At 38.8% G+C, this 14,395-nt stretch overlaps 1 protein-coding gene across 2 annotated transcripts in view; it reads right to left on the bottom strand.

Annotated features, from left to right (window-relative positions):
• The window catches only part of polrmt.L (polymerase (RNA) mitochondrial (DNA directed) L homeolog), a 29,492-nt gene that overhangs the window by 7,770 nt on the left and 7,327 nt on the right, over positions 1-14,395 (bottom strand). For both annotated transcript variants that reach the window (NM_001087518.1, XM_018227506.2), the window contains 8 exon segments: positions 172-957; positions 1,252-1,491; positions 1,580-1,750; positions 2,080-2,247; positions 3,175-3,324; positions 3,978-4,161; positions 9,021-9,151; positions 9,842-10,458. In NM_001087518.1, the coding sequence (NP_001080987.1) occupies positions 172-957; positions 1,252-1,491; positions 1,580-1,750; positions 2,080-2,247; positions 3,175-3,324; positions 3,978-4,161; positions 9,021-9,151; positions 9,842-10,458 (2,447 nt within the window).

Below are 14,395 nucleotides of genomic sequence, written 5' to 3' on the forward strand. Positions count from 1 at the left end.
AGTGAAGATAAACGTCATTATTTTAGAAATGGTACAGAATATTTAATTGATTATATTTAGAAAACTTCTTATTTCAGTGTGCTGAAGCTTATATTAAATGTTCATTTCTGTGATAGTTCCCCTTTAATATAAAATGATCATATTCATACAGGTATGCAAAACCACACTTACTTTAAGTGGATTGTCAGCAGAGTCAAGTATGTCATCCATGATTGCATCTGCATACTCCTTTCTTTCCTTTAAGGAGTTTCTCTTTTTGAGTCCCGTAAGATTGATGAGATGTATCTTTAGCCACTCTAGGCCTTTAGGACCCAGGGGTCTACCTTCTGCAAACAGCAACAGAGCCCGAGTCACATCACTCCCTAGATGGTTGAAATATGGAGGGCATGGATAAGTGCGCCCGCGGAAATCCATGTTATGCGGAAACCAAAATATTTTGTCACGCAGATGACTGGCAATAGAGAGTTTATAAAGAGCATCCATCCTAAGACTATGCATCTCAGATGATTTCTTTCTGCATCGTGCCAGCTCTCGTTGGTGCATCAGCTTGTCCTTTGAGTTCACATCTCCGTGAGGCTGCTCTGGCATCTTAGGGGCTTCTGATATAGGTGGTGGAATATCCAATTTCTCATTGCCCTTCAAATTAAAAATAGAAACAATGATATCCAGAATTGTCTGGTTGATGCGCCAGGCACACATACCAAGCTGGTTGAGAGAGTCCAACACTGGGTACAGTTGTCCTGGGGGGCTTTTCTCCAGTAGCAATTGATGCTGCACTGCTCCCTCCATGCAGCGCATTAGCTTGGCAGGGCTGAGCAGGTAAGCCCCAAATCGTGGCGACATCCAGGGTACAGGTGGACACAACATGGGCATCACAGAGGACTCAAAAGTAAGGCAGGATTCACGTGCATCCAACTGGATTTGGCTGAAGATTGGGTGTGGTTTGATGAGTCCAATCTGTATAAGGAGGTATAGGGTATCAGTAATGGCAAGGAGAGTAGTAGAAAACAGTTAAACACAACATTGGCAAAAGAAGAGAGGGGAAGACTTTGCACAGAAGATCAAGGAAATTCCTCTGATTTTAGGCAATGGAAAGACACAACCTGTCAGACTGAACTACAACTGACAACTTTCCCAATGCTAGAGGCAAAGCTTCTAGAGAGCTTGAGTCATGCCAGCACTGAGACCACTACTAGAGAGCAAATTAGAGCAGCCCAGCTTAAAATATAAAAACAGACATAAGATACCAACCTGCTTGGTGCTGCGAAAGCTATACATGTGGTAAAGAACTGGAATCAGTTTTGGGTCATCCCGGGAGCTCAGCAGGTCATTGGGAACCTTTATCTCTTGTACCATGAGATCCACCAGGTGAGTCCCCAACTGCACTAGCAAAGTGTTGGGCCAGATTGTATCTACATTCATCAAGGAAGGTCCTCCATACTTTTCCTGCTCAAGCTGCTCCCACATTTCTCGAGGCAAAAGTCCAGAAACCTTTTTAGGGTTAAAGAAACATGAGATGATAAGATATATAATATGTAATATGCCGGAGCCAAACTTTAGCGTTGTCCATCATACTCACCTTTCCATTTTTGGCCAGTAGCTGGCAATAATCTCTATATAGAACTTTAATCTTATTCAAGTTGTATGCCTTTAGTTTCTTGTGTATGGAGTATCGATTGTTGATTTTAGTGCCCATATCACGAGACATTACAAGAAATGATTCACCAGTAGGAGGGATATTTGTAAGAGACTGTAGGGGTAAAATTTGAGAATTAAAAAGAAAATGAATAGGTGGGCTCCACATGGAGACAAAACTTGCAAAGCAATAACGCATAGCATGCAGGCCCCCAAAGCCTAATAACTAAGAAAATGTTGTTTCAGCGCTGACAGGCTCAATAATATGATTAGAGATAATCTATGCACAGAGTATCTACATCTGGTCGGGGGTAACTGCTAGTGCTCTCCATTCAATCAGAAAAATGCCCTGAAATATTTCCTTCATCCCAATTCATAAGGAATGTGCATTTGCTTCCACTGTGTGAAGTAATAAAAGTACATTATTATGTTATGTACACTTACCTGGAGCATAATGTCCACATACTGATCCTCCTCCAGCAGACACAAGTAAGGATAGAGATCAATTCTGGGAGACATCCTACTCTTCATCTCCAGATGTATCTTTGAGTCCCGGAAAGCCTGCAGCAAAGCCTTCTTCCAGCGAGAACGCAAAGCATTCAACAAATCCCTCTATAAAGTGCACAGTACAGGGCCCACACATCACATATCAGAGGATTCACTTTTCTACAGAGCTGTCAGACACATACAGCTTTGCAAATATATCAAGTGGTGCAAAGCTAGGGGTGAAGAATTCTACAAGAACAAATTAGCTATTTACCATTCTAACTGCACTAGACTAATGAAAGCTAAATGCTGATTACTAATGATTACTGATTACTGCAACCTGTTAGCATACACACAATGGTGACTTCACCACATTGGATGGATTATGTGTCATTGCCTTCAAGAGCAAGAAATACGATATGTGTAGATCCAGTACTAGACTATGAATCTTTAAAGGAATAGTTCAGTGTGAAAATAAAAACTGGGTAAATAGATAGGCTGTGCAAAATAAAAAATGTTTCTAATATAGTTAGTTAGCCAAAAATGTAATGTATAAAGGCTGGAGTGAACAGATGTCTAATAAAACAGCCAGAATCCAACTTCCTGCTTTTCAGCTCTATAACTCTGAGCTAGTCAGTGACTTGAAGGGGGGCCACATGGTACATTTCTGTTCAGTGAGTTTGTAATTGACCCTCAGCATTCAGCTCAGATTCAAAAGCAACAGATATGACCCATGTGGCACACCCTCAAGTCTCTGATTGGTTACTGCCTGGTAGCCAGGGTAACCAGTCAGTGTAAACCAAGAGAGCTGAAAAGCAGGAAGTAGTGTCTTGACTGACTTGTTATACATAAAATCACTCCAACCTTTATACATTACATTTTTGGCTAACTAACTATATTAGAAACATGTTTTATTTTGCACAGCCTATCTATTTACCCATTTTTTATTTTTACACTGAACAATTCCTTTAATAGTTAACCATGAATGTAAACCTATAAATATGAATATAAAATATAGCAGAGCAGTAGTTCCAAATCATCACAAATTCTCACCGCTTGCTTCTGCCCTTCATCTATAGGTTTGCTGGCCTCCACTGAAGCAATAGTGATGGTGTCACAGCTCTCTATTGCCAGCTGTTCTTTAAACCTGTTGTACAGCTCAGACAGAGTGAAGTCCAGTTTGGGGTAGGATGGTGGTGGGTCCTAAGAATCATAACACACGCAGGCATTAATTCTTTAGTAAGTTAGTAAATGCATTGTAATTCAGGAGCAATGTATTTTATTGGGAAGTCCACTGTAGTTTGATCGCCGCCCATACTGTCAATAAAAATTACCGTTGAACCATTGGCCAAAACTATTGGGATGCAATTTTAAGGTCAGTTCTGGCAGCAGAGGTGCACCTGTAACCACCCCTGCTGCCTATCATTCACTTGAATGACAAACATCTGACACCAACTGTATTGATACTTTTCAGCCCCAACTCAATGTTTAGTTTGAAAAGTGATAGTACCAACACTATCATAGAATTCCTATGCAAGTAAAAGCGAGGCAGCAGGGTTGGTTTGTGCCATCAGCCTAAAGCATACATACATTCCTTATGAGATTTGACAAGAAGTTATACATAATCTAAAGTTATTAATAATTTATTGACAAGCTTTCAGTGGAAGTTTAAATGCATGCATGTCTTTTTATTGCCCAAAAACTGCGGTGGGGAAATTAGACTGTAAGCTACACTGATTTGAATTCCTGATGACTTTATGTAAAGCTCTGTATAATATATCAGCGTTATAAAGGAGAATAGAAAGGCTCCCTCTAACGTATTCAGTAAAAGTTCAAAAAGGCTTATTTGTACTCACTTTGCTGTAGAAGTCTTTGACCAGTGGGGAAGTGCACACTGATTTTCGTTGGAGTGGAAGCTGGTAGATTGGTTGGACTTTACGCACAGCCTTCAAAATCATGTCTCGCTCATCTTCCTTATAAAGAAACTCCTGGAATAACTGATCAATAGACAGCCCATCCTCTTCCAGCTGACTCAAGCACCTAAAAAAAGACACAGAAGTTTACAATCATTTTATATGTCAATGTACCCAGTGAGGTTAATGTTCCCAAATGATGGATGGATTGATGATGGTTGATGCGGGGATAGGGTAAGAAACTGGTAGTCACTGGTGAGATGGAAGTCCAGAAGTAATAAGAAAGAGACAATTCTGTACAGCCCATGAGTCACTTTATATGCTTTGCAGTTATTGTTTGAACGGTATGTACACCAGAACCATGAGATCTGCAAACACATAGCTGTATGTTTGCCCAGGGATAGACAACTGCTCCTGGTTTACTAGAGGTACATAGATAAAGGTATCTTGTTCAGTAATCTGTTTTGTTTGCTTCAGTCAGGATTATAACTTGATAAATAAGGTGCATCTCACCAGAAAAGAATGTGTATTCTTTCTCCCATTATTTTTCTAGCTAGGTTTTGTTTAGAATGTGTGACTAGGGTGGAAGATTTATGGTTCTTGGCAGAGATGCACTTCTTTGCAGAAGAGACCACTCCTAGAGGCATTCTGTAAGCCCCACAGAGATGATAATTCAGTCCAAAGCACTTTGAGTACCAATGTTTCTATTTCTAACAGTTTTAATGTCTCCTCTACTACAAATATCTTACCATACAGCTGATGACTATACTGTGCCTCCCAAGTTGTAGTAGAAAAACAACTTTCATGACCCAAATACGAGTGAAAGCAGAAGCTTCGGGAGCAAAACTGTTTACTTGTGAGTCATGGTGACCGTGCTTGCACAAGCAAGTGTATTTCCTGGAATTAAAGTCGTTATTTCCGTTATCCCTTGTGGCAAAACAACACTCCTGTCTGTCTATAGCAGGAATGATCAAGATCACATGGGTCTAATAAAACACAAGTCTTTACCATGCTCTTTTACATATAGGTTGACCAGACATTTCTAGATGCTCAAGAAGTTTGGTTGATTACAGCGATAATGCCCAAGAGTTTTGGTTTAAATGTCACCTTGAGAGGGTGGCGGTTTTGACAAACCATCCAGCAGTCCTTTTAAAGCCCAGTTTATCTGGCCATCTAGACTGAAATTAATCATCAGGATCTTCTCCTCCAATGCGTAAACCTTAAAATAAGACTCTGCTCCAATAACACGTTCATACGCTTTGGGATATTTTGGACCTCAAACCCAAGCAAGAGAATCACTGCTATTTGTATACACTTGTAGCCAAGTTTGAGGATATCTAACCTCATGAACCATTGGAATGATTTGGCAAAAACAGTTTAGCTGGGCCCTCAGTTTGGCTAGAGCTATTTTATAAACAACATTTCTAAAACTACATTGATTAAAACACATTTTTATCCCCTTTTTAGTATTAAGTGTACACTAAATGAATTCTATGCAGCATTCTATGCAGTCCAAGATATCATGTTTTCAGATAAATAATGGATAACAGCAACAATCACATATGATATTTTGACTGGCACACTGCTCTCACAGCGGATCAGCCAAACCCTTAACTGCTAATTGAATAGAAAAGCATGAAAAGTGTTTTGGCATTTCTGAACAATGCCTGCCTGTTACCATTAGTAATATTACTAAGGTTTTCTGTGGGAAGTAGTGGCAGGCACTTAAGGATATTATGACGTCCATAATTTATCCTCAGAGTACCACACAGTCATCAAAAAACCAAATGCGGCAATTGCCTAAAGTGCCATAAAATAGGGTTTGCAGATATATACCTGCTATATATGATGCTCATTGTTTTGAATTGACTGCCGTATTAAAGATCAGATTTTTATTTATTGTTTTCTATTGAAAACTGCAAATTTGAGATAGTGTAATGGGAGAATTTTTACAGCTCTCAATTAAGTGAAGCTTAGTTTGTAATTAAACATTAAGGACCTGTAAAAATTTCACTTGTCTAGATTTGAATCCCACATAGGAGGGAGACCAGATAATATCATATCAATTTCATACCTATGACAAAATGTTTGCTGTGCGTTATGCTTTTTACACTGTTTAATCTAGACATGTAACATGTGATACAATGTTTTCCCTTATTTTGACTTTGCATTGTAAACTGCTTGCTGCATTCTCTCAATAAACTACTCGCATTTAAAAAAAAAAAAACATTAAGGACCTATGTCTAGTTGTAGCTATTGATATAGATACAGAGAATACATTTCAAGCTAAGTAAAACAGATACTTATTATATGCCTGATACATAGCATTTTATTCAACTTAAAACAGATGAAGCTTGATCACCAAGGGTACAGATAGTGCTTGTTAACGGTACATTCTCTGCTTGGAGTAAGGTTCTTAGTGGGTCCCTCAGGGCTCAGTATTGGGTCCACTATTATTTATATTTAAAAAAAAAAATGACTTAGGGGAGGGTATTGTAAGTAATGTGCAGATGAAACAAAACTATCCAGCCCAATTAATTGTATCCAGGATGCGGCATCCTTGCAACAAAATCGTGACAAACTGGCAACCTGGGCAGCTAAGTGGCAAATGAAATTCAATGTTGATAAATGTAAAGTCATGCACTTGGGATGTAAACATATCAACTTATACCCTTAATGGGACTGGACTAGGCAAATCCATTATGGAAAAGGACCTTGGAGTCCTTGTAGACGATAAACTTGGCTGTAGCAAGCAATGCCAGTCAGCAGCATCAAGGGCAAATAAGGTCTTGAGCTGTATTAAAAGGAGCATAGATTCAAGGGAGGAAGGGGTCATTCTTCCACTTTATAGGGCCTGGTAAGGTCCTTTCTAGAATATGCCGTAAAGTTTTGGTCTCCGGTGCTCAAACAGGACATTATTGAATTAGAGAGGGTACAAAGAAGGGCAACTTAGCTGGCAAAAGGAATGGAAAATCTTAGCTATGAGGAAAGACTGGCCGAATTGGGGATGATCACGCTAGAGAAGAGGCGCTTAAGGGGAGATATGATAACTATGTATAAATATATAAGGGGATCATATAATCATCTCTCTATTGCTTTATTTACCCTCGCTTTTTATTTTTGGCAAGCGAGGGAATACAGGATTATGGAAGATAGCTCGTAGTACAAGTTGATAGAGGGACTAGTACGATTGCCATTTTGGAGTCAGGAAGGAATTTTTCCCCCCTCTGAGGCAAATTGGAGAGGCTTCTGATGGGATTTTTTGCCTTCCTCTGGATCAACTGGCAATTAGGCAGGTTAAAAAAAAGAAAAAGGTTGAACTTGATGGACGTGTGTCCTTTTTCAACCTAACTTACTATGTTACTACTACTATGTTACCACTTGCAATTAAAAAATGCTCTGTGGCACAAATACAAACAACTTAGGCAGTAAATAACTGCCAATTAATGCTGTTGTACTCTGGTCTCTAGAACTGAACAGAAAGGGAAAAACATTTTATTTCACCCAAAATCAAAGTAATGAACATCATATTCACTCCTACAGTATGAGAAATAATACACCAGAAAACTGCAATCCTCCTTTTTACAATTACAGGTGTAGTTAACCTTAAAATTAACTTTTAGCATGTTATAGGATGGCCAATTCTAAGCAATTTTTCAATTGGCCTTAATTTTCCTTTTTATAGTTTTTGAATTATTAGCCATCTTTTTCTATTTCCAGCGTTGAAATGGGGGTCACTGACCTCAACTAAAAACAAATACTGTGTAAGGCTAGAAATGTACTTTTTCATCTTTTTATTGAGGGCCTCTTCATATTACTATTCATATTCCAGTCTCTGATTTATATCAATGCATGGTTGTTAGGGCAATATGGACCCTAGCAGCCAGATTGCTGAAACTGCAAACTGGAGAGCTTTAATTCAAAAACCATATAATAAAAAATGAGAACGGATTACGAATTGTCTCAGAATGTCATTTTCTATATAACACTAAAAGGTTAATTTAAAGGTGACCAACCACTCTGAGTTCTTAACCTACAATTGTATAGGCAAACCCTAACAAGGCCAAATTGGAGAGGCTTCAGATGGGATTTTTTTGCCTTCCTCTGGATCAACTAGCAATTAGGCAGGTTAAAAAAAAATAAAAAGGTTGAACTTGATGGACGTGTGTCCTTTTTCAACCTAACTTACTATGTTACTACTACTATGTTACCACTTGCAATTAAAAAAATGCTCTGTGGCACAAATACAAACAACTAAGGCAGTAAATAACTACCAATTAATGCTATGAAATACTTAATTGGTGTAATGATTACCAGCCCCAGATTGTACTGGAGAGCAAACTTCTAATTTACATCAATCATTTCAAGGCTCAAGAACCCACAGGAACTTAGGTGCAGTTGTAGTTTTGTAATAAAAGGATGCAAACAATGCTAAACAGCTAGTGACCTAAAGCAACCAATCAGCATGAAGCATTTACTGATCACCTGTTTAAAAACAAATATTGTACTGGTTGCTAAAGGTTACTGCACTTGTTTAAAGTTCCTTATTACATACAGGGGAGTAGAACATACTGTATTTGCATTTCATCTGCAATGCTCCAGTCAACCATCCTCCATTCAAAGAAAAAGACAGACGCACTGGTTTCAATAAACAGGTAAATTATCATTAAGACCTTTAAATGCACCAGGATGTTTAGCCAGCAAGAGGTGCAAATCACAGAAAGATTCCGATACTCTTAAGCACAAGGGTGCACCAACTTGCATGTCTTACTACTTATTACTAGCATTTGCAATTCCAGAAGGGTTAATAAAATAAAGATGTCTGCCTTTCTGTCCTGTGGAGAATGACTAGTCTGTTCCCACCAGACGTATTATATAAAGAAAATGTTCATCAGAAGTACACTCCAACCTCCCCCCCCCCACCCCAACAAAAAAGCCATGGAAAGAACTGAGAAATGAGGGTTTACGAATGGAACGATTCCTTACATTTCAATGGATTTGGTGGCTGTATCACTGCGACCCATGCACTCCAGTGCTGCTGCGTAAGACCCAAGATTTGGCTTCAGCCCAGCTTCCTCCAGCATCACAAACAAATGGCCAATGTTAGTCACAGAACCCTGCAATAAGAGAAGCAGATGCTTATTCTCACCTAAAATCATCATGGTTAGGCACAAATAATCCTTTTTGTAATCACAGTTAGTCTGAGAAACAAGTGCAGTCCACTCAATTCAAAAAATAAAAAATGTAATTGATTGATCCCCTCTCAAAAATAACAATGGCTTTGTTAAGAAATATTTGCAAACTGCTTTTGGAGCAAGTGGAATTGAACGAAGATATGATGAATCCTTATTTGAAGCAAAACAATGCTATTGGGTTATTTAATAGCGTTACATTTTTGGTTTAAATTATTTCTAGATTGATTTAAAGTATGGAGATCTGAATTACAAAAAGACCCCTTATCCGGCAGATTCTGAGCACTCTGGATAACAGGTCCCGAACCCATATATACTTTTTTCTAAATTACATTTTTGCAGTTGTTACCTAGTCTGTATTTGATCAGCATTATCGAAGTACACCTTGTGACTGCTGTTTTAATAAACATTGATTCCTACTCACAGTTTTTCATTAAATTACATCTTAAAATATACTTAGTCACCCTTGACCAGTCTACCAAAAATTCACACTTAAATCTATTCACATATCCTCTATGGCTTAAATATAGGTACACTGCCTGCTAACCTGCTACACATTTGTTCTTATAGAGACTGTGGAATGATAACCATTCTTGAGACAGTTCACCACTTTACCTTTTTAGCCCAAGCTTTCATTAGTAGGTTATACATAGCAATGGTAAGCAAGTTCCTCCGTGAAGTCCTGTGGTGATAAAAGTTCAGGCACATCTGTGCTCTTTCTAATTCCTTCAGAAACACACAGATCTCCAAGTAACACAAGATGCTTAGTTGGTGTCCTCCATGGCGGTTTCCTTCCTTATCCTCCAGCAACTGTTCTCTTTGTCCTTTCCAAAGGTCAGTCTCATCCTCTGTCCTTTTATAATTTTTCTTTGACGGTTCTTTCTTTGGGCTTTTTGATTTAGATTCTTGTAACTTTTCAACTGCAGGTACAGAAGACATTTTTAGAGGTACCTCAGATATTACTTTTGCCAGATGTACTTCATGTGTTTCATTTTGTTCAACGGAGCTCTTATTTTCCAGAGATATATCCGATATTGGTTTGAGTTTGATCCCGTTCTTTTCCAGACGGCCTTGTCTCTCATGCCTTACCAACTGCTCATTTTGCAACTTTTCCATCCAGCGTTTGGGTGCTTGGGGTAATCTTTTCTTTTCCTTATACTGAGTAGATGTCTTGTGCTCCGGAACTGGAAGGTTCTCCTCTGCCTCCAGCTGTTGAACTCTGGTCTCTAGAACTGAACAGAAAGAGAAAAACATTTTATTTCACCCAAAATCAAAGTAATGAACATCATATTCACTCCTACAGTATGAGAAATAATACACCAGAAAACTGCAATCCTCCTTTTTACAATTACAGGTGTAGTTAACCTTAAAATTAACTTTAAGCATGTTATAGGATGGCCAATTCTAAGCAACTTTTCAATTGGCCTTAATTTTATTTTTTATAGTTTTGAATTATTAGCCATCTTTTTCTGTTTCCAGCGTTGAAATGGGGGGTCACTGACCTCATCTAAAAACAAATACTGAGTACGGCTAGAAATGTACTTTTTCATCTTTTTATTGAGGTCCTCTTCATATTACTATTCATATTCCAGTCTCTGATTTATATCAATGCATGGTTGTTAGGGCAATATGGACCCTAGCAGCCAGATTGCTGAAACTGCAAACTGGAGAGCTTTAATTCAAAAAACATATAATAAAAAATGAGAACGGATTACGAATTGTCTCAGAATGTCATTTTCTATATAACACTAAAAAGTTAATTTAAAGGTGACCAACCACTTTAAGTTCTTAACCTACAATTGTATAGGCAAACCCTAACAAGGCCAAATAGACCTGTAACATAGGTTTAAGATTGGGTGGTGGAAGTTACTGCTGAGTAAAGAGTACTACACTGCTATTAAGCGTCATCAATCATTATCATCAACAGCTCTTTTCTAGGAAACAGGAGATTTATTTTAATATGTCAAAGCTTGAAGTTTGCAGCCTATATTGTGAGCAAATATACTAGTGGAACAACAAAATATCAGTGACTATGAAATATTTTCTATTCAAAATTACACAACAGGAGTCTAAAGTAATCAGAAAAGAAAGAAAAAAAATAGCCACGATAAAAGCTAGAAATAATAGTAAGTACCAGATCCAGGTGGCAGAGGAAGAGGCAGAATACAGGGGAGAACATATATGCTGGCCAACTGGGTTAGTCAAGCCTTTTCTGGCCAGTCCTACACTTACCTTCATCAGATTCATTATTTCTTTAAGCAATTTAAACAGGGACTATGTTTTAGATGCAACTTGCTTTTCTCTGTGATAATTGTTTTATTTGTTTGGAAACCACAGGGATCACCAGATAGAAGTGTATGCACAATACGTCTTAATGTAAACTCCAGTAAAGGTACCATGGCCCTAGACCCAAACTGTGTAACTTATACAAATGCAACTCTTTCATTCAACACAGATGCTAACATCAAAGAAAAATATATAGGTTAAGAGTTACATAGTTAGTTAGTTACATAGTTAAATTGGGTTGAAAAAAGACAAAGTCCATCAAGTTCAACCCCTCCAAATGAACACCCAGCATCCATACACACACCCCTCCCTACTTTTAATTAAAATTCTATATACCCATACCTATATTAACTATAGAGTTTAGTATCACAATAGCCTTTAATATTATGTCTGTCCAAAAAATCATCCAAGCCATTCTTAAAGGCATTAACTGAATCAGCCATCACAACATCACCTGGCAGTGCATTCCACAACCTCACTGTCCTGACTGTGAAGATCCCTCTACGTTGCTTCAAATGAAAGTTCTTTTCTTCTAGTCTAAAGGGGTGGCCTCTGGTACGGTGATCCACTTTATGGGTAAAAAGGTCCCCTGCCATTTGTCTATAATGTCCTCTAATGTACTTGTAAAGTGTAATCATGTCCCCTCGCAAGCGCCTTTTTTCCAGAGAAAACAACCCCAACCTTGACAGTCTACCCTCATAATTTAAGTCTTCCGTCCCTCTAACCAATTTAGTTGCACGTCTCTGCACTCTCTCCAGCTCATTTATATCCCTCTTAAGGACTGGAGTCCAAAACTGAACTGCATACTCCAGATGAGGCCTTACCAGGGACCTATAAAGAGGCATAATTATGTTTTCATCCCTTGAGTTAATGCCCTTTTTTATGCAAGACAGAACTTTATTTGCTTTAGTAGCCACAGAATGACACTGCCCAGAATTAGACAACGTGTTATCTACAAAGACCCCTAGATCCTTTTCATTTAAGGAAACTCCCAACACATTGCCATTTAGTGTATAACTTGCATTTATATTATTTTTGCCAAAGTGCATAACCTTGCATTTATCAACATTGAACCTCATTTTCCAGTTTGCTGCACAGTTTTCCAGTTTAGACAGATCACTTTGCAAAGTGGCAGCATCCTGCATGGAACCTATAGTTCTGCACAATTTAGTATCATCTGCAAAAATAGAAACAGTACTTTCAATGCCCACCTCCAGGTCATTAATAAACAAGTTGAAAAGCAAGGGACCTAGTACAGAGCCCTGCGGTACTCCACTAACAACACTGGTCCAATTAGAAAATGTTCCATTTACCACCACTCTTTGTAGTCTATCTTTTAGCCAGTTCGCTATCCAGGTACAAATACTATGTTCCAGGCCAACATTCCTTAATTTAACCAGTAACCTTTTGTGTGGCACTGTATCAAATGCTTTAGCAAAGTCTAAGTAAATCACATCCACTGCCATCCCAGAATCGAGGTCTCTACTTACATTCTCGTAAAAAGAAATTAAGTTAGTCTGGCAAGATCTATTACGCATAAAACCATGCTGGCACAAACTCATAGTATTATGATTTGCTATGAAGTCCAGTATCTTATCCTTTATTAACCCTTCGAAAAGCTTTCCTAATACTGACGTCAGACTAACGGGCCTATAGTTTTGAGGCTGAGAACGGGATCCTTTTTTGAATAGAGGCAACACATTGGCAATTCGCCAGTCTCTCGGCACAATACCAGATCTCAATGAATCCTGAAAAATTAAGTAAAGAGGTTTGGCAATCACAGAGCTAAGCTCGCTAATTACCCTGGGATGAATACCATCTGGCCCTGGACCTTTGTTAATCTTAACCTGTTCAAGTCTCTTTTGAATTTCTTCTTGTGTGAACCAAGAGTATAATAAAGGTCAAGATCAATCAGGATTTATGACATAGTAGTCCACAATATTTCAAGACTTTTTACTAACCAAACATTTGACCAAAAGATCCAGGGTGATATTTGCCCTAGATTGAGCTAAAGCATTTGTGTAAGTGAAATGGAAGTACATAGGGAAGTTCTCAAAAAGTTTGATTTTGGCCTTAACCAATACATAATTAATTATAAGCGTCATATGATAGTTAGAGTTATTCTATGACACCCTACTGGAAGAAGGTCAAGTCAACAAGACTTGAGAAGAATGAGTTATTTTGGTACAGAAAATATAGTGTCTTAGTGAAGAAGAATGGAGGGTCCTTTAATGTATGCTAATTTCCTGTCCAGTGACATAGGGGGAAGGAATTCCTTGCGTTGGTTATTTGCTGTTATAGTGAAAGAGAAGGAGAATGGCATATCACCCTTATTATCATAGGCCTGGAGCAGCAAGAAGGGAGGTCAACACCCTTTTTCTGACTTTTACTTGGGGCCACAAGACAGGCAACACTTGTTTTATAAAATTAAGTAAAAGCAAAGAAGAAAAGCCTATTAAGAATGACCTGAGTGTCCTTAAAGGAGAATTCAACCCTGTATAAAAAAAAAACCCTCATCCCAGGTAGACTCCTCCATCCTCCTCCCCCCAGGTGAACTGCCCCCCGGGGAAATGCCCCATACTTTATACTTACCCCTCGACGCAGATTCTGCCAGCAGAGTTCCAGGCATCCATCTTCTGCGTCCTCTGTAAGCTGACTGAGAGATCAGTATTTCAGCGCAGTTGAAGCAGTTTGCCGGTTTGCGGCAACTGCACATGCGCCGAAATGGACGGACCTTGCCAATCTCCCAGTCTGCTTACCGAGGAATCGGAAGATGGATGCGTAGAACTCCGTTGGCAGAATCTGTGCCAAGGGGTAAGTATAAAGTATGGGGCATTTCCCCGGGGGGGAGGAGGGAGGGGGGTCTACGTGGGGTGGGGGTAC

The sequence above is a fragment of the Xenopus laevis genome, chromosome 1L (genome assembly GCF_017654675.1).
Source record: "Xenopus laevis strain J_2021 chromosome 1L, Xenopus_laevis_v10.1, whole genome shotgun sequence".
In the NCBI taxonomy this organism is placed as follows: Eukaryota; Metazoa; Chordata; class Amphibia; order Anura; family Pipidae; genus Xenopus; species Xenopus laevis.